General features: G+C 36.4%; 1 protein-coding gene and 3 long non-coding RNA genes across 6 annotated transcripts; 1 reads left to right on the top strand and 3 right to left on the bottom strand.

Annotated features, from left to right (window-relative positions):
• The first annotated feature begins 330 nt into the window (after positions 1-330).
• Positions 331-3,291, top strand: LOC147517947 (uncharacterized). The gene is made up of 4 exons (XR_015211645.1): positions 331-491; positions 1,283-1,512; positions 2,811-2,913; positions 3,075-3,291. It is a non-coding gene; the product is annotated as an uncharacterized LOC147517947 (long non-coding RNA).
• A 4,585-nt stretch (positions 3,292-7,876) lies between these two features.
• On the bottom strand, positions 7,877-18,407 carry LOC147517945 (uncharacterized). Of its 3 annotated transcripts, none has more exons than XR_015211642.1 (4): positions 16,924-18,407; positions 16,056-16,837; positions 8,369-8,572; positions 7,877-8,242 (listed from the first exon to the last, which is right to left on the bottom strand). It is a non-coding gene; the product is annotated as an uncharacterized LOC147517945 (long non-coding RNA). The 3 variants fall into 3 exon arrangements; XR_015211643.1 differs by having other exon boundaries at positions 16,056-16,735; positions 16,924-18,405; XR_015211641.1 differs by having other exon boundaries at positions 16,056-18,389.
• LOC147517946 (uncharacterized) lies at positions 14,694-15,068 on the bottom strand. Its single transcript, XR_015211644.1, has 2 exons — positions 14,900-15,068; positions 14,694-14,773 (listed from the first exon to the last, which is right to left on the bottom strand). It is a non-coding gene; the product is annotated as an uncharacterized LOC147517946 (long non-coding RNA).
• Positions 18,408-18,977: 570 nt separating the features above from the next.
• On the bottom strand, positions 18,978-21,431 carry SAUR21 (ARM repeat superfamily protein). Its single transcript, XM_086589975.1, has one exon. The coding sequence runs from the start codon at positions 21,094-21,096 to the stop codon at positions 19,081-19,083; it is 2,016 nt and encodes a 671-aa protein (XP_086446101.1). The 5' UTR covers positions 21,097-21,431; the 3' UTR covers positions 18,978-19,080.
• Positions 21,432-27,397: the final 5,966 nt, after the last annotated feature.

Genomic DNA, 27,397 nt, shown 5'->3' with positions numbered 1-27,397 from the left:
GTGTACTTTTCCTATTTAAGCGAAGTGCGGTTTTCCTGTACAAACTAGTGATTTACAGCAATTCTGGGTTTGTTATGGGAAGTTTACTTCTTTATAATTTTCTTTGGGTTTATGTTGGGGACTTTGGTTTTGTGCCTATTATTAGAACCCTTCGTGGGAGACGGAAAGACGTGGTTGAAGTTTTTAAGTGTTTCATTTCTTGGTTTACTAGTATACGTATAGCAGCTAGCTAGCAAAACTTCTTCTACCTCAAGTCCTCTAAAGCTTACATTAAGTGTAGAGGCTTCTCCATGCTAACTAAGCTCTAACTGATTTTGTTGCTTGCACAAGGAAAGCAAAGAGAAGATGGGGCTGTAATACCAGCTGCTATGCTCGCAACATCAAGTATAGCTCGAGCACACTTTGAGCTTAATATTGGTTAGCTTATAGATGTGCACCTGTTTGTAATCGAAAGTGTTTTGTCCACCAATCAATATGAGCTGAAAATACAGGTAGTAATTATTTGTCTCCTCAAGCATTTGTATAATTGTAGGATAGTATCATATAAACACATGTTACTATCTTAAGAATTTAGGATCAAGACACTAATTTCCATCTCTTACTACTTCTTACTATATTCATCCAAGCATATAATCTTCTTGGAAGAAAACAACGGGATATGCACATTTATTGATTCTTCTAGTTGTTCAACATGACCTTCAAGTATATGATTGCTAGATAAATTAAATGTTCATTTTGCTATTCGTCACTATCGGTTTTCTTAGTTTTATTATTATTTGTCAAAATTGGTAGAATGGTTGTGTGCTTATTTGATTTTATATTTGTATAATGTTAGTGGTTACTCATTTACTGTTAATTGAGGATTTGACATGGTTTGTGCAATAGGGTCATATGGTTTATGTATGGTTATTTGTTTAGCCACATGAAAACTTTAAAGTAGTGACAAAGTAAGAATGGTAAAGTATTATTTGTGAGTGGTTATTTCCATTATATTTATTGATTTTTCTTTGCTACCCATGGTTTGTTAAACCCGAGAGTTGGGTTTACATTTAGATTGGATTTGTTGAAATTTGATTATTGATGGAGTTGTGGTATGGGATAATTTAAGAGCTACGTATATTTGATTCCAAATCTTAAAGGATTTGGATACGTAGGCAGCTTTGTAATAAAGTGTAGCTTTTATATTAGATATTTGTTTGTAATGTTAGTTATGAATAAAATATGATGATATAGTTAAGTTATAAATGTCTTAAGTATTAATTATTTTCGCTCAATTGAACAGTGTTTTCAGGAGGGTAGACCCTACTAACTCTTTGTGCAGGGCGTGTCTACCCTATGAAACTAACTCGGGTAAAGGTAAAAGTAAAGTTAAATATAGTTATTTTGTATAATCGCGTATATGTTACTTCAGTTATTTTGTTAGGGGAATAAGGAACTAAAATGCCTTCGAGTGAGATCCGTGTTGGAACGTAGATGGAGAGCAGCAACAGGAGACCTAACAGTTAATGAAAGGTAAGGTCCTTGTGTAGTTTTCTTTCGTTTCATATGTGACAATTGTATACAGATGTTGGAATATTCATGAGTTTTGTTTTGGAAGATGGGTTCTTACATGTGAGTAGTGTGAAGGTATGGTGTATATATATTCGAAGTGTGGTATCTCTGGTTAGAACTAATAGAGGTGTATAACATTGATATAAGTGGAAGTGATGTATATGTTGTTTTCATTTTAATTTTTGTATATAATTTATAGTGTCCTTTTGATTCGAGGATTGATTATTTGACTTAACTGGCATTGGTCGAGATGGTTAAGTAGCTGGTTCTACGAATCAATATATATTTGACTAGTTGGGTTTACGACCGAGGTCTGAGGTTTTAATATATGTTATGGAAGTATATTATTTGATTTTTAGGCTATGACAGGATTTATGTCTATGAATTATTGAAAATACAGAGGAGACTCTGCTGAAATTTTTATGTCTTTTGTCAAGGTGTCTAACAAAGTTATAGGGTTTTGGGGCGTTACATTTTGAACGAGAAGTTTTGGTGGATGGACTAACAAATGGATAACAATGTCTTTTGGGTAATGGAGTTAGGCCTAATTAGGCACTGCTTTGTTTTGTTCACGCTTGAACTTGATTGCATATGGTTCTTGGTATTTAAGACTTCCATTAATGGGGCAAATTGGTATGGTTGTACATTTTGAATGACAAAGTAGTTGTCCATCCTCTATTTCATTTGATATAACTGTTCTTTTTGGTGACTTTTATATGTGTGGTGGTTTTTTCATTTTTGGCTAATCATTAGTTGTTATATATCATGAACTCCATTATGCACAGACCATGGTAGTTACTCCTATTTTAGGTTATACAACGCTTATTTTAATAATTGATCGAACTAATAGTTACCTTATTATAGTCTGTTCTGACTTTGAGGCCTTTAGGGGTCGCCTCACGCTTCCCACATGTAGCATGATCTTATCCTTGTATTGTATATCCACAAACCATAACTACTATTTTAGCCTTAAAGTAGGCCACCATATCCAGTTTTTTGTTACAAACTTACATTGAGTTTACTTAAGAATATCCCAATTCTTTTTACTCTGGTGTTATACTTCGCTTGTTTTGCTGGTAAGTGAAAATGATTTATAAGGTGCTTGCCTAGTTTTTGCGTGTCAAAATGTTTTGCATGGTGTGATTTGTATTTGTTTATGCATTCACTTCTTGGCTTCAGATCTATTATGTGGTTTTGGTTTAGGTTGACCCGGCATTATTCATTTTCATAATATTTATAATATATTTTTCGTCAAACAGGTATTGGAGTTCTTTAGCAAGAAGAGTTACACCATTGAAATAGATGAACTTCATTTTGAATTCATCAACTTTATCTAACAATTTATCTGAGTAGTTAATTTGGGTAAGTGGGCTTCTATATTTTCCCTTTCTTTATGTATATATATTTTTCTTATCGATTTTTTTTTCTTACTTAAGCTTCTACAATATATCATTCTTGATTCACTTGCTTTTTAATTTTATATACTAGTCATAGTGTAATGACGACTTCATGATATGATGCAGGTGCATGGATTGATTAACAGATGAATAGATGGCAGTTAGATTTTTTGGTATTGGAAGTGCGCACAACAAGCTAAGATATTGTTAGGATAGTATTGGCGCTATGTAGTAGTTAGTTTTTTTTTTTTTTGTATTGGAATGACTTATTTTATTGGGAGTCAAACTACATGATAAATACTTGGTTTGATCGATGAAATCAATAAAAGTTAATTGTTTTGAATGTTGTTTCTTTCTTCTCGAGTGGATGTTGTTTCCATATCATAAAGCAGGTTAAAGTGATTTTGGTTGTGATGTTTTGATAAATGTATGTAGATGTTGTTTCTGTCATAAAGCAGGTTAATGGGATTTTGGTTATGATGTATAGGATGCAGGTTGAGAAATGAATACGATCGAATACAAAATGAGAAAAAGTTTTAAAAAATAATTATTTTCATTTGTCTCGCTTTTGGAAAAAGTGACATAATATCTATTAAAAGTGACACAACTGACCACTCTTATGTGTCGCTTTCTTTTTCATACGAGTTACATGGGGTTGATTTCCAAAAGTGACACAAGAAGTAAAGGGGTTTTTCGTGTCGCTTTGACGCGTTCTTGTGTTTCACTGGTTAAAAAGTGACACAACTAGTATACTTAATGTGTCACTTTTGACGCGTACTTATATCTCATTACGGTCCAAAAGTGACACAACTAGTATACTTAATGTGTCACTTTTGACGCGTTTATGTCTCGCTCTGGTCTAAAAGTGACACAACTAGTATACTTAATGTGTCACTTTTGACGTCTTTATGTCTCACTCACGGTCTAAAAGTGACACAACTAGTATATTTAATGTGTCACTTTTGACGCATTTATGTCTCACCTTCGGTCCAAAAGCGACACAACTAGTATATACTTAATGTGTCACTTTTGATGAAATTATGTTTCACACGGTCCAAAATTGATACAACTAGTGTCACTTTTGACAAGCATCGCGGACATTCTTTTCTTAAAAAAAGTGACACAAGAGGCTATTCTTAAGTGTCACTTTTATTAATAAAAAGTGACACATTTAGTAAGGTTTTTGTGTCACTTTTGGTAGAACTTTTATGTGTCGGGGGTTTATAGGTCACTTCAGAATTAGTTTCAAAAGTGACACAAGTGACTTCTTGTGTCACTTAAAAAGTGACACAAAAAGCCCTTCTTTTAGTAGTGAATGGCCTACATCCCTGCGTGGTTGCCTTGATGTAGTTGAATTGACAACATCGTCCACCGGTCTTTGTCTTTTTGCGAGCTTTTTTCTCAAGTTCCTATTCAAAATGTTGACTCGTCATAACTCACGCTCAACCGTATTAGGGGTGTATTTGCTGTTACCATCACCTATTCCGTTAGTTGGTGTGAGAGTAATGTCCATGTCCATATTCATGTCAACTGAAGGATCAACATAGATGGATGGTGGACCAAGTAGAGAATTACCTACTTGTAGTTTTTCTTATTGCAAGACTGTTAGGGATGGTGGTGGCGGTGCTGCAGTTGGATGTTGAAAATTAATCCTACCACTAGGAGCAACTCAATTGTTCAACAGTTTTTGCATTGGCTGAGTTGAATTTCGACGGTTGCGATTCCTATTAACAGGAGGAATATGTTAATAGTTCGGTCTGCTTCTTGTGCTTACCATCTTGATTGCTTCATGTGATAATGGATTCTAAAAAACCTACAGACGGCGCCAATTATGTTTCGACAGTAACCTGCTTCAACACAACAAGAGCAATGGTAAATAACGCACTAAGAAACATAAGAATTTGATGTTTGGGGAGATGAAACTGAACCAAATAATGGCTGCCTACGTACCCAAGATCTATTCTCCATGGATCAAGTTTCAACGTAGTTCCTTGTTGTGAGAGAGAATGTTTTTTATGAATTGGTAAAGATTGAGTCCTAAGAGGACTGTGTTTGTTTGTCAAAAGAATTGTTATCTCTTTGAACTTTTATCCTTATCTTTCTCTAATAATGAACCTGGACATATTTTTAAATAAACCAGTTATTGGGTGCAGCTAGGATTAAGCCCTTGGGCTTAATTTATTTTGGCTGGATTTGTGGGCTTAATGAGCCACAAAGTGGGGGACTATACAACACCACTGTCACCACTTCTTTCCATTTCCCTTGATTTAAACATTCCTACCTCACCACTCATGCTATCAGAACTAATAGACATTGAAATTTTCGTTTTAAAAAAATCAAAATCACAAACAAGAAAGGAAAGACAAAAGCACGCACCTATTTTGGAAAAGAAGATGGCTAGTTTAAGTTTCTTTCTTCACAACTGATGGCAAATGAAGAGTCGATCTTGGCAAACGAACTGACTTATAATTGCACAAAACCCAAAAGAAAACATTATCGTACCCAAAAACCCAAAATCATTACATATACTGACAACGCCAACAAAAATAGCGTGACTTGGGCCCACGAATTAGAAGCCACAATCCCTCTTTTTCCCGCATAATTCCCAAAAAATTTGATTTTCGAAAGCCCACTAGCTGTGCGACACGTGTTCATTGTTTTCAACTTTATTCTTTTCGAACCATTTTATCCTAACGAGTCAAACAACCTGTCAATAATAAAGGGGGTTGTGTAAGTACTCTATGTTCTCATACGTTCACTACATCATACATGTCCAATCCATCAGATCGTATCCTCACAGCTCGTATACCACCAGATCGTATTGCACCACAAAGACATAATCACGATCCAAACTCAGGTCGTCCCAAATATCAAATACAGCCATACATAGAAACAAATGATCTACCGCGATCTTGAAACTCAGTCAAGGCACCAATGAAGAAAACATTTACTTTGTAACAGTAGGAGTAATGACAAATTATCAAGAGAGCACAAAAATATGAATCTATAGTTGACAACGGCCTGAAGCAAATAAAAAAAAGTCAAACCAAACATCTATAAGTAGAGAGAGATGAACTACGTAAGACTTGATTCAAGTTCACCAAAGAAACTTGATACGTAGGCAACTCTTATCTCAAGCAAGAGTGCATCCATTCCCTCTCAACCTCAACATCAGGTCGTAGGTAGAAACCCAAACATCTACACTATGCACGAGATTCAAACCAATTCTTTATTATACCCACGGACGGACCCAGGTAGCGTTTGAAATCTTGCATATTGTTATTCCACAAAAGCTATAAGTATTATCAGGTTCTTTCTCATTCCAGTTACCACTTCAGACTAGAAATTGTATACCTCCTATTTGGGTTGTCTTGTTTTTTTAACAGCAAAAAGTTAACGTTTCGATAATCAAGTATATATTTTTGTTATCAACTTATCATGTTTTTTAACGATATAAAAGCTTAAATATCTTGGTACAAGTCGGTTTTAGATCTATGGATTACTTGTTGAATACCCTTGGAAAAATCCTCAGTCCGCCATTGGTTACACCTCGTGATTCTAAGTACATTCAGCCTGTAACATTTGTGATCGAGAGCACTGCTAGATGTGAGCAAACAAATTCTCCTAATAAGATTTTTATAATGTTTGCAACCAATTTAACTCGTTAGGGCATCACCAATGCAAGTCCTTAAAATAGAGGGCCACATCAGCATTTTAAAGGTTAGGATAAAGGAAAAAAACATAATATGAATGACTCTAAATGAGAGGTTCTACAATGCAATCTCTAAAGTTAAGATTAAAATCTTGAGAGACTATCAAAACAAGTTCCATTTGATTGGTGGCAAATGTTGTGTCTTGAGTAAGTTTGGGAGTGGTGGGTAGGTTTTGAGTTCGACTCTCCAGCAAACATTTGTATTTCATGTATTCATTGTTTGACATAAAATTCATGAAATGGGCCGGATATAGGGTCTGTGAAACCCATTTCTGTATTTGGTCTTCAAATTTGAACATTTGTATTTCATGTATTCATTGTTTGACATAAAATTCATAAAACGGGCCGGATATAGGCCCCATTGGTCTTCAAATTTATGTCCATACACTGAGTGAGCACTTTAAACCCGAAATGCTAGTTCGACCCATTTATAAAGGCACCCACGCTAGTCTAGATTACATTTCTACGTGTTTGGATTTCATTTCACATCCATTCTCAACTTCAAACTCTACTAGCTAATCTGCCCGTCTTCATTCAGTCGTTCTTAGAAGTTAGAACATACCAGGTTAGCAAATACATATTTGGGATATGCTTGTTTATTGGGATTAAAAGTTTGTGTTGAAGAAAGATACCATATTATTTTTCGTCTTAAAAGTTAGCGACCACAAAGTTTTTGTGCGCGTTAATTAATTTTGGTGAAAAGAACAAAGAATTGCATTTCAGTATTTCACTTAAATGTTTTTCAGTGATGTATGATCTCTATTGTTCCAATTATATAAACCATTTCATTCACCCCTTTTCATATCCAAAAATCCAGGTTCCACATAGCGATCAAGAGGTGTTTATTTTGATTGTTTCCTCTTGACAGGTTGCTATACAGAGTTGTTAAAATTACAGTGTTAAAATGTCTCATGTCTGGATTGTGCACTCGAAAAGCCCACCTGCCAATAGTGGAATTTACATGCAACAATGAACATCCAATCCAAAGAGTGAACTTCACTTTACTATAATTCAGAAGCCGATTCTTAAATGGCTTCTCTACAATCAAATACTTATTTATTATTATTTAGAAATCATCAGAAAAATTGTTTAGACTATTTCACTATAATTCAACAATTACAGCAAACTTGGCCAACTCTTAAATGTAACCATCAGAAAATTTTGTTACAATTTTTATAGAATAATAAGATAACATTATGGTAAAAAACTTAACCAATATAGGAACTGTCAACATACCCACTTAGAAGTTCAGTGTAACTGGAAACATAATATAATCCTTTCACATAGATAAATTAACAGCTAATAATACCAAAAAAGGTTTAAGTAAATGAACCTATAGATTAGTAAAGTAACCTCCCATAATATGTTGCCCAATGAAGTGATGTCCTTTCGTGTCCATCTCTGAAACTGGGAGTTACGCCTGCAACAATTATTTGACCCGTACCCATTCAAATCCAAGAGCTGCCGCCAAATGGATAAGTCTTTGGCCTTCATCCTTCAGAATACATGGTCCTTCAACAATGAATGCAAACCATTCATACAACTTCATGGACAATGAATGCAAGCCATTCATATATACAACCTGTCCTTCAACAACTTCTTGATCAGTGAAGAATCAACATGAATCAAAGATGATTCTCTCTACAAATTACAATTTCAGATAAACACAAACAAAATGATAATAAGTCAAAAGGAATGTCAGACTCACCTTATACTTAATTCATAGGTATGTTGCATCATGTTCACCACATTGGTCCAATTAAGTAACATGAACCATCAACATCATCTGTTTATTGCATCTCTGTCTTTCTTTAATACCACATTACCACCAATGCAAAGAGTATTACCATGCCCAGCCATTACAACAAATTTTTCTTGTTTCAGTAACTTGAGCAAAAACTTGAACAAATTTCTGAAGACGCAAAAAATAAAAAGGAAGAAATTCATTAGTCATTGAGCATGGTCAAGAGAGAAGCGGGACCTTAAGGTTTGTTTTCCATAAGAGAGAGGGAGATCAAAGTTCTTGCAATTAGAACCCGACCGAGTTTTTGACATAACTAAAGCAACTCCGAGGCCATAAAAGTTCATAACAAACTAAATATATTACCACAATCCAAACGGATCCAGCTGACATGCTTCCTTCCAAGTTGTCATGAACTTCTACACGGCATAATCAGTAAATATATATAACATGTTCATAAGAATTACACGACAACAACCTTTGCATCACCTGATTACCCTATAAGTGTTGAAGCATATGCAATCATATAAGAATCCTAAAAGATTAATAACAACTACTGAATAGTCTCGAAATATATCCAATTTCCTATCATTTGACCATGCAAAAAATATAATTTCTTTTGAAGGGGGGTGGGGGGGTATTGTTTCAAATTATCACTGCAATCTGAGATGCATAACAGGCAAACACTCCCACCAAAAAATGCCAGCTTTAGATTCTCAATATATATGATATCATTGAATCAAATATTGTATACAAATTACTCAGTTCACACATGCAATTAAATCCTATAAAAACTACGGGATTTCAGAGTTGTTAATTGCATTTAATGAATCAATTAAATTCACGAACCTTCATGTGCAGATATGATATAAAAAGCCTAAATTGCATCAATAACTCAGGTACGTAATATCCATAGGCGTAGTAGGTTCACTCGAGAACACACCTGCAATTATCTGTAGCCAGGCCTCTGTTATGAACATCTATCTCTCTAAAGAAAAGAAGACAAGATCGATGAATCCTCCAATTGTGACAAGAGTATCAAAAGAAAGAAGAGTAATTGATCCCACCAAGCTGCAAAATGCTCAAATGCCCTCTCTCGAACACAGGTAGGACCCGATGAATCCCGTGTTGAAGTTTTTCGTCACGGTTTGGATGTTTTGTGGTCAATCGTTTGTTACTTTGTTAAATTCTTGGTATACATTTTTATGTCATTTGCATCATTGTCTTGCAGGTTAAGAATCACCATATTCCTCTTCTAAAGGTCTGAATTACTCTCTCAAGTTCATCAGTTTAGCTTTACTTTATGCATAAGATTATCACTTCTACTAGCTTTTGTTATGATGCCTAGCAGCACTTTGCAAAATACTTTGTATTAAGTATTTAGATAGTCTACACCGACTACGCACTTAAATTTAAGTCATTACTTAATTGTGTTTTTACAAGTAGAATCACCTTTTTTATTTGTCGGGGTTCTTCCTGAGTTCCTGGTACATGGATTCATATTTAGCCTTTAGTTCCTTTCCATTGCTACAAGCGGTAGAAAAGATTGTGTTTCCTGATAAAGTTTATCATCGTGTTCGCCACCTCTATCAGAATAAATACATTGTATTAATTAATGCATAAGGGTAACCGTGGAGACCTAATTCATTCCTTACTAAGCATGCATCCGTCATTTTTCTGAATAGGTCTCTTGCATTCAGGACAAGCCTTCGGATTAGCTAATATCCAGTTGACGTTTTCAGACTCATCACTATATGAATCGAGACTTTTAAGTAACTTAGCACATTATAGTCGCAAGGATTACGGCCCAAAGACAAAACCCAATAATAGTTTTGCCCCAAGTCCACCCTAAGATTTACAGAAAACCGGTCAGTAATTTTCATTAATAATTTTGATTTTAGGATAAATCTTCATTAATCATTTCGGCTAAAAGACAAACAAGACTGACATCATCATGTTTACATATGACAATATAAAATTACATAATTTTTACATATATATGTAGTGGTCATATTCGTGACGTGAGAAGTTATATGTGGCAAGTGGACCGGATGCGAAATAGTAAAGAAAGAACATACTGCAGTATATCAGGTCCACGGAACCCTAATTGCCAGAGGACGAGAGCGACACATGGAGAGGTAGTGGACACAGGATAAAAGGGGAGATCAACGAACCAGATGAAAAGAGAAGTTACAAAAGATAAAAGGAGTTATAAAGAGGGAGAGAGAGAGAAAGAGAATAGAAAGAACTACGGCATAGCTTGATCCTCCGATAAGGGCTCGGGGGTACGTAGGCAACCCAAAAGGGTTCAACTGATCAAGAGAAATCAGAGACATGTAAGATTAGTGTGTATAAAAGGGGTTAATACAATGACGTCGTCTGTGGGGACCGAACCCACGACCACGTGAAAATCAGAGACATGTAAGATTAGTGTGTATAAAAGGGGTTAATACAATATACATTTGTATTTACATATGACAATGCACATTTACATATGAAAATTTAAATTTACACAGTATTTTTCGCAATTCAAGAAGTCTGTAAAATTATATTTGTATAGTTATATTGTGTAAAATTAAATTGACATTGCTGACATCAGCCTGTGTTTTTTCTTTAAATCTGTAATTAAAATTAAATTCACGGTGGACTTGAGGCGAAAAAAATTAGAAAATTCGGTTCTCAGCCCAATTACTCATGTTAATTTGATGGACCATCATAGGAAGGTTTAAACGCGCTCAAGTCCTCAACAGGAGCCCACGAAAAAGATGGTGTTGATCCATGTTGTGTGAGGAGTTATGTGTGATACACGACGTACATTGAAACTGGCTCCATAGTTTGTGGGATTCTTCATTTTAGTAATTGTATTTAAAATCAATTTTTGTTTTATATTAATGCCACGTGAGCATCTTAACCAATTATTGTTTTACTATTAGCCATGCAGCCCGACTGCGGGTCGGCCTCATTATTCTTAAACCCATCATGTCCGGGCCTATATTTAAGGGAAGCACTTGGAAGTTTAACATATCCATATCCAATAAGTAATTCATATCCATATCTATTAACTAATACATATCCAATGAATGCAAGCCATTCATATATACAACCTGTCCTTCAACAACTTCTTGATCAGTGAAGAATCAACATGAATCAAAGATGATTCTCTCTACAAATTACAATTTCAGATAAACACAAACAAAATGATAATAAGTCGAAAGGAATGTCAGACTCACCTTATACTTAATTCATAGGTATGTTGCATCATGTTCACCACATTGGTCCAATTAAGTAACATGAACCATCAACATCATCTGTTTATTGCATCTCTGTCTTTCTTTAATACCACATTACCACCAATGCAAAGAGTATTACCATGCCCAGCCATTACAACAAATTTTTCTTGTTTCAGTAACTTGAGCAAAAACTTGAACAAATTTTTGAAGACGCAAAAAATAAAAAGGAAGAAATTCATTAGTCATTGAGCATGGTCAAGAGAGAAGCGGGACCTTAAGGTTTGTTTTCCATAAGAGAGAGGGAGATCAAAGTTCTTGCAATTAGAACCTGACTGGAGTTTTTGACATAACTAAAGCAACTCCGAGGCCATAAAAGTTCATAACAAACTAAATATATTACCACAATCCAAACGGATCCAGCTGACATGCTTCCTTCCAAGTTGTCATGAACTTCTACACGGCATAATCAGTAAATATATATAACATGTTCATAAGAATTACACGACAACAACCTTTGCATCACCTGATTACCCTATAAGTGTTGAAGCATATGCAATCATATAAGAATCCTAAAAGATTAATAACAACTACTGAATAGTCTCGAAATATATCCAATTTCCTATCATTTGACCATGCAAAAAATATAATTTCTTTTGAAGGGGGTGGGGGGTATTGTTTCAAATTATCACCTAATCGAGATGCATAATGTGCAAACACTCCCACCAAAAATGCCAGCTTTAGATTCTCAATATATATGATATCATTGAATCAAATATTGTATACAAATTACTTTCAGTTCACACATGCAATTAAATCCTATAAAAACTACGGGATTTCAGAGTTGTTAATTGCATTTAATGAATCAATTAAATTCACGAACCTTCATGTGCAGATATGATATAAAAAGCCTAAATTGCATCAATAACTCAGGTACGTAATATCCATAGGCGTAGTAGGTTCACTCGAGAACACACCTGCAATTATCTGTAGCCAGGCCTCTGTTATGAACATCTATCTCTCTAAAGAAAAGAAGACAAGATCGATGAATCCTCCAATTGTGACAAGAGTATCAAAAGAAAGAAGAGTAATTGATCCCACCAAGCTGCAAAATGCTCAAATGCCCACTCTCTGAACACAGGTAGGACCGATGAATCCCGTGTCAGCTGAAGTTTTCTGTCACGGTTTGGATGTTTTGTGGTCAATCGTTTGTTACTTTGTTAAATTCTTGGTATACATTTTTTATGTCGCTGCATCATTGTCTTGCAGGTTAAGAATCACCATATTCCTCTTCTAAAGGTCTGAATTACTCTCTCAAGTTCATCAGTTTAGCTTTACTTTATGCATAAGATTATCACTTCTACTAGCTTTTGTTATGATGCCTAGCAGCACTTTGCAAAATACTTTGTATTAAGTATTTAGATAGTCTACACCGACTACGCACTTAAATTTAAGTCATTACTTAATTGTGTTTTTACAAGTAGAATCACCTTTTTTATTTGTCGGGGTTCTTCCTGAGTTCCTGGTACATGGATTCATATTTAGCCTTTAGTTCCTTTCCATTGCTACAAGCGGTAGAAAAGATTGTGTTTCCTGATAAAGTTTATCATCGTGTTCGCCACCTCTATCAGAATAAATACATTGTATTAATTAATGCATAAGGGTAACCGTGGAGACCTAATTCATTCCTTACTAAGCATGCATCCGTCATTTTTCTGAATAGGTCTCTTGCATTCAGGACAAGCCTTCGGATTAGCTAATATCCAGTTGACGTTTTCAGACTCATCACTATATGAATCGAGACTTTTAAGTAACTTAGCACATTATAGTCGCAAGGATTACGGCCCAAAGACAAAACCCAATAATAGTTTTGCCCCAAGTCCACCCTAAGATTTCTGAGAAAACCCGTCAAGATAATTTTCATTAATAATTTTGATTTTAGGATAAATCTTCATTAATCATTTCGGCTAAAAGACAAACAAGACTGACATCATCATGTTTACATATGACAATATAAAATTACATAATTTTTACATATATATGTAGTGGTCATATTCGTGACGTGAGAAGTTATATGTGGCAAGTGGACCGGATGCGAAATAGTAAAGAAAGAACATACTGCAGTATATCAGGTCCACGGAACCCTAATTGCCAGAGGACGAGAGCGACACATGGAGAGGTAGTGGACACAGGATAAAAGGGGAGATCAACGAACCAGATGAAAAGAGAAGTTACAAAAGATAAAAGGAGTTATAAAGAGGAGAGGAGAGAGAAAGAGAAAGGAATAGAACTACGGCATAGCTTGATCCTCCGATAAGGGCTCGGGGGTACGTAGGCAACCCAAAAGGGTTCAACTGATCAAGAGAAATCAGAGACATGTAAGATTAGTGTGTATAAAAGGGGTTAATACAATGACGTCGTCTGTGGGGACCGAACCCACGACCACGTAAAATCAGAGACATGTAAGATTAGTGTGTATAAAAGGGGTTAATACAATATACATTTGTATTTACATATGACAATGCACATTTACATATGAAAATTTAAATTTACACAGTATTTTTCGCAATTCAAGAAGTCTGTAAAATTATATTTGTATAGTTATATTGTGTAAAATTAAATTGACATTGCTGACATCAGCCTGTGTTTTTTCTTTAAATCTGTAATTAAAATTAAATTCACGGTGGACTTGAGGCGAAAAAAATTAGAAAATTCGGTTCTCAGCCCAATTACTCATGTTAATTTGATGGACCATCATAGGAAGGTTTAAACGCGCTCAAGTCCTCAACAGGAGCCCACGAAAAAGATGGTGTTGATCCATGTTGTGTGAGGAGTTATGTGTGATACACGACGTACATTGAAACTGGCTCCATAGTTTGTGGGATTCTTCATTTTTAGTACTGTATTTAAAATCAATTTTTGTTTTATATTAATGCCACGTGAGCATCTTAACCAATTATTGTTTTACTACTAGCCATGCAGCCCGACCTGTGGCCGGGCCTGTTATTCTTAAACCCATCATGTCTGGGCCTATATTTAAGGGAAGCACTTGGAAGTTTAACATATCCATATCCAATAAGTAATTCATATCCATATCTATTAACTAATACATATCCAATGAATGCAAGCCATTCATATATACAACCTGTCCTTCAACAACTTCTTGATCAGTGAAGAATCAACATGAATCAAAGATGATTCTCTCTACAAATTACAATTTCAGATAAACACAAACAAAATGATAATAAGTCGAAAGGAATGTCAGACTCACCTTATACTTAATTCATAGGTATGTTGCATCATGTTCACCACATTGGTCCAATTAAGTAACATGAACCATCAACATCATCTGTTTATTGCATCTCTGTCTTTCTTTAATACCACATTACCACCAATGCAAAGAGTATTACCATGCCCAGCCATTACAACAAATTTTTCTTGTTTCAAAGAACTTGAGCAAAACTTGAACAAATTTTTGAAGACATAAAAATAAAAAGGAAGAAATTCATTAGTCATTGAGCATGGTCAAGAGAGAAGCGGGACCTTAAGGTTTGTTTTCCATAAAGAGAGGGAGATCAAAGTTCTTGCAATTAGAACCTGACTGGAGTTTTTGACATAACTAAAGCAACTCGAGGCCATAAAAGTTCATAACAAACTAAATATATTACCACAATCCAAACGGATCCGGTGACATGCTTCCTTCCAAGTTGTCATGAACTTCTACACGGCATAATCGGTAGTAAATATATATAACATGTTCATAAGAATTACACGACAACAACCTTTGCATCACCTCGATTACCCTATAAGTGTTGAAGCATATGCAATCATATAAGAATCCTAAAAGATTAATAACAACTACTGAATAGTCTCGAAATATATCCAATTTCCTATCATTTGACCATGCAAAAAATATAATTTCTTTTGAAGGGGGGTGGGGGGGTATTGTTTCAAATTATCACTGCAATCTGAGATGCATAACAGGCAAACACTCCCACCAAAAAATGCCAGCTTTAGATTCTCAATATATATGATATCATTGAATCAAATATTGTATACAAATTACTCAGTTCACACATGCAATTAAATCCTATAAAAACTACGGGATTTCAGAGTTGTTAATTGCATTTAATGAATCAATTAAATTCACGAACCTTCATGTGCAGATATGATATAAAAAGCCTAAATTGCATCAATAACTCAAAAGCTCATTAGCAAATCAAAACTATTGTGTCATGTAGCCTAGAATTAGAGGTATTAAAGAAATAGAACGGTACCAATATCACCACCGATCAAGAAGGTTTATGGATGTTTCTCTTCAATCAACAAAAAAGTAGCAGAAAATCGAAAAATTGTCAAATTAAGCAACTCTAGATGTAAACTGAACATCCAATCGAAACCAATAAAAAACACTAATCAAAATTAACCTTAACCACCGTAGACATCAATGCTCCTTGTCTGATCAGCATCTATGCATAACCAATAGATTCTCTTCGAGCTTCTTTTTGCAAAAGGCTTGGAAGATGAACTCTGACTCGGGTCTGGTGTAGTCTAAGATTTTTCTTCCACTAACAACTTCCATCAAGACAACCTTAAAGCCACTGTCAATAAGTATGCTATAGGGGCTTTATATCCAATGAACAATTCTGTGTCTACACTCCTCATGGCTCTTGCAGATAAACCAATCCTTTTGCAATGTCTTGTATCTCGTACTCCAACTGAGAACAGGATCTCTATTCATGTTGAGTATGAGGCCTGCTTTCATACACCGTCATTAGATAAATGAGGGCGTATGAAAGCCGATGATGTGACATTTCAGAGCAAAAACCAATCAGCCTTACCAAATTGATATGGTGCATCTTGCCTATTGTTTCTACTTCTGCTATGAATTCCTTCATTCCTTTGCCCAATATTAGGTAACCTCTTTACTGCAACCAATGTGCCATCACTTAGTGAACCTTTAAAAACATCTCCAAATCCTCCACCTCCTAGCCTTCAGAAAATTTCCCAGTTGCACCACGCCAACACACAATTCATGGTATGACAAACTGGCAGGCATATCTGAAATTCACTCATACAGACCGGTCCTCTGGAATAAGTTACTGCTCTTCTTCCACAGAACAACAAAACAGATTGTTAGAAGAGTGATTGCCATAATCGAGACCTCCAGAACAAACTGTGTTGACTGTGAAGATGATATAATATGGACCTTGATATAAGATGATGAATTAGATGTAATATCAAGTGTTAGGTTCCAAATGATTGATAGAACATAAGAAGGCATGTAGCACTAACCTTCTAATGGATTGTCATAGAAGTGGAAAAAAGCAGGAGCACACGACGTCGTATGAAAGCAGGGCTGTTTGCAGTCCTCTTCATTAGTTAGGAGTAGTCATAATGATCATAGGAAGAGAGAAAACTGGTTATAGATTACCAAGAAATAATCGACCCATCACTCCATCAGGTCCTTCCGGACACTCTGAACCTCATATATATGTCCCACATTTGCGATAACAGAACATAGACCAGTCTCCACCTGTTTTCTCGGTTCCAACGTATAGTACACCCGAAGTTGCGGATGAGATATGGTATTGGTATGACACCATTTAGTCCGAGGTAAAAGAACATGATATTTTCCTGATTGAAGCTTATATTATATTCGAACAATTTGAAATAGAACTTCGCCTACTTTATCTGCTTACAAACTTGGAAAATTAGAAGCGAAACGATAAATAGCTCGGAGATAGAAAATCATACATTTCTTCTTCTTCTTCTTCTAAAAAGTAACTCACTTTTATCATGCATATACTCCACAGCCAGAATGCTAGAATTTTGCAAGTCCAAGCTACCCCAACATATTATAAGTTCTATAACGATAATCCCAAATCGACAAATACAAATTGATACCACGGTATACGTTTGACATAGTAGCAGACCCATATCAACCACCCAAAAACACTTGACTAATTCCACAAACATAAATCTAAAACCATCAAATAATAAAACACTCTCAACAGATCTTCACAAGATGTTCAAAAGCAAATCACTGAAACATAAAAACTAAAGATAGAAGCAGAAGACAACTCACTGCAGTTTCAAACATATTACCAGCTGTAGCAAGCTTCAGCCTCACCTCTTTCCATAGCTTTCTCTAACCTTGTATCAAAAGGCCGGAGTAGAATGCCAATTCACTCTCTTAACCGATAAACCCAAAAGAGTGAAAAGACGCATAGAGTATACGTTATAAGGAGCACACAAACCTACATATATCACTTAACAAATACCTCTCCCGCTCTATATTTTTGCTGGTTGTGGCCGCCCTTGTAAGTCCAACAGCTCTAATTCTTGGTGTGTAAGTTGTCGAAAAATGTCTAAGCTCTTCAACTGTTAAAGCACTTGAGGTGAAACCGATTGATCTTCACAACTTCCAGCAGATTGATCACTATGATATGCTTCCTACAGCTGAATCATTCCTACGAATATGTAATTACTAACTCCATGCCGAAGTTGAATGAGATTGGACTCTTTTCTATCTCTTTTCTAATTTGAGAATAAGTATACAAAATGGTGATATTGGAACTTGGAAGTCTATGATTAGAGGATTGGGTTTTTGTTTATTTTGGATTCTTAATTACTTAATTACCCCCGGCGTAGAGTTCAAAAAGTGGCGTGTATTTAGTTTTTTTTTACAAAATATTTGAAAAGACCAAATAGACTTGTAAGAAATTATGAAATAGACCCATTTCAGGGGTATTTCAGTAAGAAAGAAAATATATATTCTGAAAACAGGGACTTTTTAAAAAAAATTGCTGACGTGGCTCACTATGAGAATCCTAGAAAAATAGATATTAATGTTTACAAAAATTTGATATAATTTATCGACTCAATTTCGGATATGTATCGTGGATATATCCCTCTTTGGAGATATTTGACATTGTTTTCACATTAAAAATAGATATATCCAAAATAGACAAATATAGTGGATATTGGGATATTTGGATATATCATGATATATTATTTATATTTATTTAAAATATAATGGTAAATTTAAATAAAATTGTTATATCACAAAATATGGCTAAATATCTCCAAATATCACAAATATTGTAAATATATCGTCAAAATATCACCGATATGTAAATGATATATATCTCTTAACATATATGATATTTTATATATTTTTTTGAAATCTGGATAGATGGATATATCGGGATATTTTGTACTATGGGTAGGATAGTGTTGTGGTTGTTATTAGTTTCTACACTCAAAATCATTGTTTTATCTGTGTTGTCAGCTTATTGGCAAATGGCCTAGAATTATGTTCTTAGACAAAAAGAAACAAAGCCAAATGAAAGAATCTTGCTTTTCTAGGTTCGCTTGGCCTATTTACAATTTCACTTTAAACTTTCCAAAAAAAAAAAAAAAAAAACTAAGTGTAAAAGCAAAAAGAAATCAGCTGTGCACAGCAGCTGTTCTTGATGTATGTGTAACAAAACCCACTGGGTGATCATCCATTCCAGCAGCCCAACGTCTAAGAATGCGCAACAACGACGCTGACTTCCTTCTCGCTCTTACTGTCCCAGTTGCCATTAATTCCCAAATAGCCCTTTCAATCCCCGCCAATGAAGCCAATTCTGCCACGGCCTCCGCACCGCCTCTTCGACAAACCGACACAAGCCCTGCCGCCGCATTCTCTCGAGCATTCTCCGGCCCATCTCTCAATACTACAGCTATTGTTTGAACGGCACGAAATGCCGCTACCACCGCCATGACTCCACCGCGCTTTGCCACCCCGGCAAGAATTGCCATTACTTCCTCTGGAAATTCCTTGGCTGCCCCTACAGCCATTTCCACAACTCCCCATTCAATTAGCCTCCCAACTGATTCTCTATCTCCCGCCAAATTTAAAATTGCCACCAATGCGTCTCTTTTTGAACTAGTTGGTCCTTCTTTAACTAATTCAACTAATCCTCTCACAACACGTGTTTTCTTCCCAAGCTTTTTTCTATATTCAGGCACACCACATACACTGAAGATTGTTGCAGCTGCATTTTCTTTTGCTTCCCACGTTGCACCTGATCTCAATACCTCAATGATACCGTCAACAACACCGTGTGTTTCCATTACCTGCTTTTTATTCGAATCAAGGATCGAAAGATTGAGAATAGTCGTAACAGAATTGATCTGCAATTGACTATCGTTTGACGTCAAGTACATTACAAGAGCAGAAATTGCTCCGGCTTCTGCGATGCAAGCCCGATTATCTGAATCTGTCTTCGTAAGCAATCTTAACTCGTAAACAAGACGATTAGCCAATTCATTTGATGGAGTAGCCAACAATTTGGTGACCAGAAATAACGCTGTCATCTTCGTCGCCTCTAATGCAGCTTTGTTTGGAACGGAACCGTTGAGTCTGTAATTAGTCTCAGTTGCCTCGAACGGAATGTTCTGCTCCCGGCACCAAATCGCAATCAGGTTCTTCAATGCATGATTAGTGATCAAGTTCGTGTGAACTAGTTCTTGACCAGTTTTCGGGCACGTTTTGTGTCCGGAATCGATCCAGTGATTGATAGACGCTCTATCGTAAGTCTGTCCCGTAGCCACGACGACTGGATCAGTCATCAAATCGAGAGATATTGGACACCGGAAGTCTGCAGGGACTATCGTGTCTGCCAATTCGGAACGAGATTTTGACTCAAATCTCGGTGTTGATGCACCATAGAGAACGCACTTGGCGTAACGAACAAGGCCAATCAAACTGATAATCTCGTCCGCTAGTTTATCCGATGATTGATTCCGAATTTCCTCTTCTAGATTCTCGATTTCTTCTTTGCAACTTTTCGAATCGCGTAATCCTAACCTCAGAAAAATCCCTTTCAATTTTGAATAGTCCGGAACAATTTCCTTCTTGATTTGATCAAGCAACTTACATACCTCCAACCGGAGATTCTTGTCAGTTGGATCCACGAAAGCTTTCTTCTCCCAGCACTGTTTTCTGACCAATACAACAATCTCTTTCACGTCTTCATTTAAGTTGAATTCTTTCAAGGGGAATATATCAAGAAGTGTGGATAAATCCACAGTGAGTTCATGATAACTATTGGAAATCGATTCATTCTGCATCAATAGCCACATCTTGCTTCCACTACAACAATCTTCAAGCAAAGATTTGATCCTTTGTAATACAATATGAATCTCTTCGAAACACAATTTTGCGGATTTCGGAAGAAACACTACGCGGTTACGGAGGATTTCTTCAAATAATACTGCAAGAAGCTTTGATTTGCCCATCATCGAACAAGAATAACGTTTGAGTATAGTATTAAGTGGTGTTAAAGCGGATATTTCTTGTGTGAGATGAAAAACGGATTGAATGAGTTTTAAATCCGAGAATTTCGGGGAAACAAATGCTTCCGGTGACGGGCGACGTTTTCGTGGCGGGAAAACTTGTAGTTGTTTTTTTGCCATGAGAATAACAAGCTATGATGTGAAGTATCAAAAGTTTAATTGAGAAATGTAACAAGTATATAAAGGAAAACGAATTCCTCCAGAGAACTTAGAAAATGTTGGGTCTGTTTTCTTTTAGAAGAAAAGTGAAGTTTGTTGAAACCGTGAAAGAAGGTTTTAAAAGATGATAAGTTGGCGGCCGTGATGAAGTGAGTAGAATGAGAAATAAAGTTTGAAAAAAGAGTAGTGGATTGGATCAATTCATGTATTCAACAACCAAACCCGCAGCCTGGAAATTTTATTTGTTTTGCTGGTTTTGTCGCTTAATAAAAGCATTAATAAAAACAGGCTTTGATTTTAATTAGTGGAAGACTAAATAATTAACCGGCTTTAATCCGGCTGGTAATGTTGACCCGACCCATTCTCATATTCTCATTGTTTGTTTCCTCTGCCGGCTTTTAGTTTACAAACACATGGAAGATTTCTACCTATTGGGCTGTTGGCTGGCTGGCTGCATGGGGGTGCGATGTCGATGGCTTCGTGCTAAACTTCAATCTAATGTCGCAACACAATTATATCATTTGCAAATTGCAATGGCTACAGTCTACAGACATTGCACTATTTTTCGCATGTGAAATTAATCGAAACAGAACTGAGTGTCGACACGGACACGACTAAGCAAATAGTAATTTTTTTATTAACAAATTTGTGTTGGATCCGGCATTTAGATTGACCAGTCCATACGCATCTGGTTTTGTTTGTGTGCTGGCTAACGTCAATAGTTACACCCGCGTTATTACAAACAGGTTTATTTATGCCCCATGTTTTTGACTCCAAGAAGTCAGCAAGAGCCCAGAGGAGATCAGGAGAGTCATCTAACTGGGTCGAGTGGGCGCTAGGCAGTGATGGGCAACTTTCTGTGATTAAGTCAAAGTTAGGATATAGTCACATACTCACATGGGATCACTTATCTACATCAAATTGAAGGCAAACCATATGAATTACTTAAGAGCTCTAAATTTTGAAAAATTCTTTAACATTTCTAGGAATTTCGCACGGAATATAATGTATATTGAGCACTCGCCTACCAGAATCTGATAACTGTTTTGGATATTAATTAATTTCGGCCAAATTTTCTAGAGAAGTAGAGATGCAGTAGAAAATGAAAACCTATATATAGATGGCTATATAGATTTGATGCTTGTATTTTAGGGCTCATTTGATCAATTTTTTATTTCAACAGACCTAATTATGAATTATTATGAGTTGACAAAACAAGGTATCATACATGACTAAAATGATTAAGACAGGTTGGTTACCCAAACTGTTTTTAAATGCAATGCTGATGATATATAATGCAATAAATGGATTGGGTTAACAAAAGCAACCACTTCAACAATGACAAGAAGTATATATACGCTAAGTTTGCAACCTCCACAGAGAAAAAAAACACGGGCATATTTCTCATACGGTTAGACTAAATCGATATGACGTAATCTGTAATCGATCTCTATCCCTCCACGCCAAGACACACTTGCTTATGATTTATCTTATCTCTTCTATACTTCGAAGTTTAAACTATTTCCTACTGATTGACACTTGCAAGTGGTACTTTCTTAAAACCAAGGGCAAGATTATTTTATGATTCGACTCCCTCATCGACATATGATGTGGAACGTCCAAATTTGGCATCTCAGGCCAAACTAAGATATCAATGAATGAGTGAATCAGTGAATCAGTGATCAATAAAACAACAGTTTCACGATGTTAAACACAAAGGAAAAAATGGAGTATGCCAGAAAAGGATCGAGGCGTGGGTTTAGTACATTTGGGCATTGAAATTGGACCGGACTTTACTATTGAAGGTTGACCCGCTTATAGGTTTCAATTTCCTCTTTTTTTTTTTTTTTTTTTTTGATAAGTAAAATTTATTGATTAGGCTGTAAAAAGAGTACAAATGTGAGAGAGAAACTCACTTACATCAGTTACATGGTACAACCACATACCTCTCGAGACCTAATGCCCATTCTAAAAATCTAAGATTACGCCCTATAACGATCCCAATATCTCAATTACAAGTTCTCGATTAACAACATCCGAAAGTTAGATGAGAGATCACACTTTTTATCCATATCTCTAACTAATACATCATTGCTAGCGATATATTCAGTTAGTCTACAAGATTATCATCGTGTTCCCTCTCCGTGATAGGTTGATTATTGTCTGAATCAAACCTCATTGTTTGCCCAATCCTACACTGTTGGAGTTATCCCTCACATGAGGAAGAAAGAGAGAATCCGGTGATGTTTGTGTGAAGAGGTTTGAGCGAGCGAACGCTTGGAAATGGTCTTGTCCAAGGGAGCCTTGGAGAGAAAAAGAAGATAGTTTTTTCCAATCTTGTTTTCCCAAACACGTCTACTAGAATTTCTTGTGTTTTTTCGCTGAGGGCACGCGCGCGCTCAAAATGGCCTTGCTGAGGGCGTGCCCGCGCTCAAGTCTATTTTCGTCAGAATTCAATTTCTGCAGAACCGTGAGTTTGCAATATAAGAAAGAGGTTTTTAGCAAAACCTAACACACACAAAGAAGTCAAAAAGTCACGAAATAGAAACCCAATTTTGAGAGAGATCAAAATTGAGAAAGAACCCTTGCATCCAGAAAAGCTTGTAAGGAGATATGAGTAATCTAGTAAGGTTAAGAGACTTGAGAGGAGTGATTGTAATCTTCCTTCCCACACTTATAAAAGGATTAGCTCTTGTGAAAGTAGGCATTATTGGTCGAACCACGTTACATCTTTGTGTTGTTGTATGCTTTATATTTTCTTTGCATTATTATTTGTTGTGATAGTTGTTTAGAGAGTTGGGCATGCTAGGTTAGTTGTAGTGAAAGTTTAGATTTTTGTCTGGAGATTGTAGTTGGTCCAAGAGCAAGTTATTTTAGTAGTGGGGATTGATTGGTATCGCTGTCCCCAACAATGGTATTAGAGCCAGATTAGATTAACTTAGGTTGTTATCCAAACTTTGCCCGGAAGGCATTTGATAAAATTCATGAGAGGAGGTTTGAGTTGAAATAGCTTGTAGAGATGGACTATTCTATGAACACTCGAATGACTAGTCTGAATAGAGCTAACTACACTATTTGGAAAACCAAGATGGAAAACTTGCTCTATTGCAAGGACTTGGCACAACCTATTAAAAATGGAGGAGAAAAACTGAAAACGATTGCTATGGCTGAGTGGAGCAAGCTTGACAGAAAAGTAATTGGGTATATTCGACAGTGGATTGACGACAATGTCTTCCACCATGTATTCCAAAAGACTACTGCTTTTGGCTTGTAGAAGAAACTCATAGACCTCTATGAGAGGAAGTCGACCAGAAACAAAGTACTGCTCATTAAGAAGTTTGTTAACACGAAGTACAAAGAAGGTTCTTCAATGTCTGAGCATCTTAATAAAATACAAAATACCATCAATCAGTTGCGTGATGAAGATTGATATGGGAGACGAAGTTGAGACTTTGTTCCTATTAAACTCTCTACCCGACAATTGGTAAAGAGGGATGAGAATAATAACTGTGTACATGAAGACATGGTAAAGAGGAACGGAAATAGAGGCAGAGATACTACCTCACTAGTCGATGATGGTCTAGTGAAAATCGTGTTAGAATGTGGTGTGTGCTATCTTAGTACCTCATGCCAGGATATAGAGTGGGTGATAGATACATGAGCATCATATCACGTCACACCACATAGGGGATTCTTCACTACCTACAGCTGTGGTGAATTTGGTGAGGTAAAGATGGGTAACAGTGGCATCTCAAAAATTGTAGGCATTGGTGATGTTCATGTAGAAACCAATGTCGGCTACACCTTGACACTTAAGGATGTAAGACATGTCCCTGACATTCAGCTAAGCCTAATTTCCGCTGGAAAGTTAGATGATGATGGTTTTCTAAACTCATTTGGTAACAGGGTATGGAAATTGAGCATAGATTCCATTGTAGCAACCTAAGTAAAGAAAACTTGCTCTCTTTACAAACACATGCTAGTTTATGTAAGGCAGAAGTAAATGGCAGAAGAAGAAGCTTCCTCCGAGCTATGGCATAAGAGACTATGCCATATGGGAGAAAAATGCATGGAAGTTCTTGCTAAGCAAAATGCCTTGCCAAACATAAAAGGTATGCATTTAAATAGATGTACTCACTATTTGGTAGGAAAGCAACACAAGGTGTCTTTCCAAAGATTTCTGTCTCACAGAAAGGATAATGTCTTTGAGCTAGTGCACACAAATTTATGTGGTCCTATGAAAGTAAAGTCCCACGGGAGAGCTTTGTACTTCTTGACTTTCATTGATGATGCGTCAAGAAAGATATGGGCATATAGTCTGAAGACCAAGGATGAAGTACTTGGCGTGTTTAAGACTTTCCATAACATGGTGAAAAGAGAGACAGGGAAGCCGTTGAAGTGTATTCACTCAGATAATGGAGGTGAGTGCATAGGGTCGTTTGAAGAGTATTGCAAGAGTCATGGGATTCCTCATGAGCAGACCGTTCCCAAGACTCCGCAACACAATGGTATAGCCGAGAGGATGAACCAGACTATTGTAGAGAGGATGAGATGCATGTTGTTTCACTCTAAGTTACCGAGAAATTACTGGGTAGAAGCAATACACACAGCCGTGCATGTGATCAACCTATCGCCTTCGAAGCCTCTGAATAGTGATTATCCAAAGAGAGTATGGTCAGGCAAAGATGTTAATTATGGATATTTGAGTGTATTTGGGTGCATGGCATTTGTTCATATTCCCAAGGATGAGAGATTCAAGCTTGATGACAAAGCCAAGCAGTACATTTTTCTGGGTTATGGGGATGAGAAGTTTGGCTACAAACTCTATGATCCGATTAACAAGAAGGTAATCAGAAGTCGAGATGTTGTGTTCTTGGAAGACCAAACCATAGCAGAATTTGAAGATGGTGAGAAGCTAGAAGCTTTCACTAATGATCTTATTGATTCAGAACCAGAAGTTCCTACTGTGGAACGTGCAGAAGGCATTGAGAATGTAGAGAACCATGGGTTTGAATTTCATGATGATGATCCTATTGCTCATGATGAGATATAACATATTGATATAGAAGATGCAGATAAAGTGCATGAACCACCACCTGAGCAAGCAGAAGTGCATCCTCCTGAGCCACAAGAAGATGGGGCAAGGAGGTCTGACAGAGAGAGACTAGCTTCAACCAGGTATCCACCACATATATATATTTTACTATCTGATAGTGGAGATGTACTATCAAGAGACTCCTGAAGGTACAAACAAAGAGAAGTGGTTGAAGGGCATGTATGATGAAATGGATTTTTTGTATAAGAATCACACTTATGAGTTAGTTGAGAAACTAAAAAGAAAAAAAGTTCTCAAGAATAAGTAGATCTATAAAGTCAAGCATGAAGAGAATAATCCACACCCAAGGCACAAAGCTCGCCTTGTTGTGAAGGGATTCGGTTAAATAAAAGGTATTGACTTTAATGAAATTTTCTCTCCTGTAGTTAAGATGACTTCTATCAGGGTGGTATTGGGTCTGACCGTAAGTATGAACCTAGAGGTTGAGCAACTAGATGTCAAGATAGATTTTCTTCATGGAGACCTTGAAAAAGATGTCTATATGGACTAGCCATTGGGGTTTGAGGTCAAAGGTAAGGAGCACCTAGTATACAAGCTGATAAAGAGTTTGTATGGGTTGAAACAGGCACTGAGACAGTGGTACATAAAGTTTGATTCCTTTATGGTGAAGCATGGCTACAAGAAGTCCACTTCTGATCATTGTGTGTTTGTTCAGAAATTTCTAGATGGGGATTTCATAGTGCTTTTGTTATATGTGGATGATATGCTGATAGTTGGCCCGAACATCAACGAGATATCCAAGCTGAAGAAAGACTTAAGTAAGTCCTTTGAGATGAAGAATTTGGGTCAAGCAAAGCAGATACTTAGTATGCGGATCACTCATGACAGAAAGAGTGGGAAATTGTGGCTTTCTCAAGAAATCTACATTGAGAAGGTGTTGAAGAGATTCAACATGGATCAAGCAAAGCCAGTCAGTTGTCCGCTTGGTGGCCAATTCGCATGACCAAAAAAATGTGTCCAAAGGGTGAGCATGAGTAGAGTCAGATGAAAAATATTCCTTATGCATCCGTAGTGGGCAACTTGATGTATACAATGGTGTGTACAAGACCGGATATTGCTTTTGTCGTTGGTGTTATAAGCCGATATCTGTCAAATCCGGGTAAGAAGCATTGGGAAAGTGTTAAGTGGATATTGAGATATCTCTAG

Source organism: Coptis chinensis, chromosome 2, assembly GCF_015680905.1.
Source record: "Coptis chinensis isolate HL-2020 chromosome 2, ASM1568090v1, whole genome shotgun sequence".
Taxonomy (NCBI): domain Eukaryota; kingdom Viridiplantae; phylum Streptophyta; class Magnoliopsida; order Ranunculales; family Ranunculaceae; genus Coptis; species Coptis chinensis.
The sequence above is the reverse complement of the archived record's forward strand: the minus strand, read 5'-3'. Positions and strand labels throughout refer to the sequence as shown.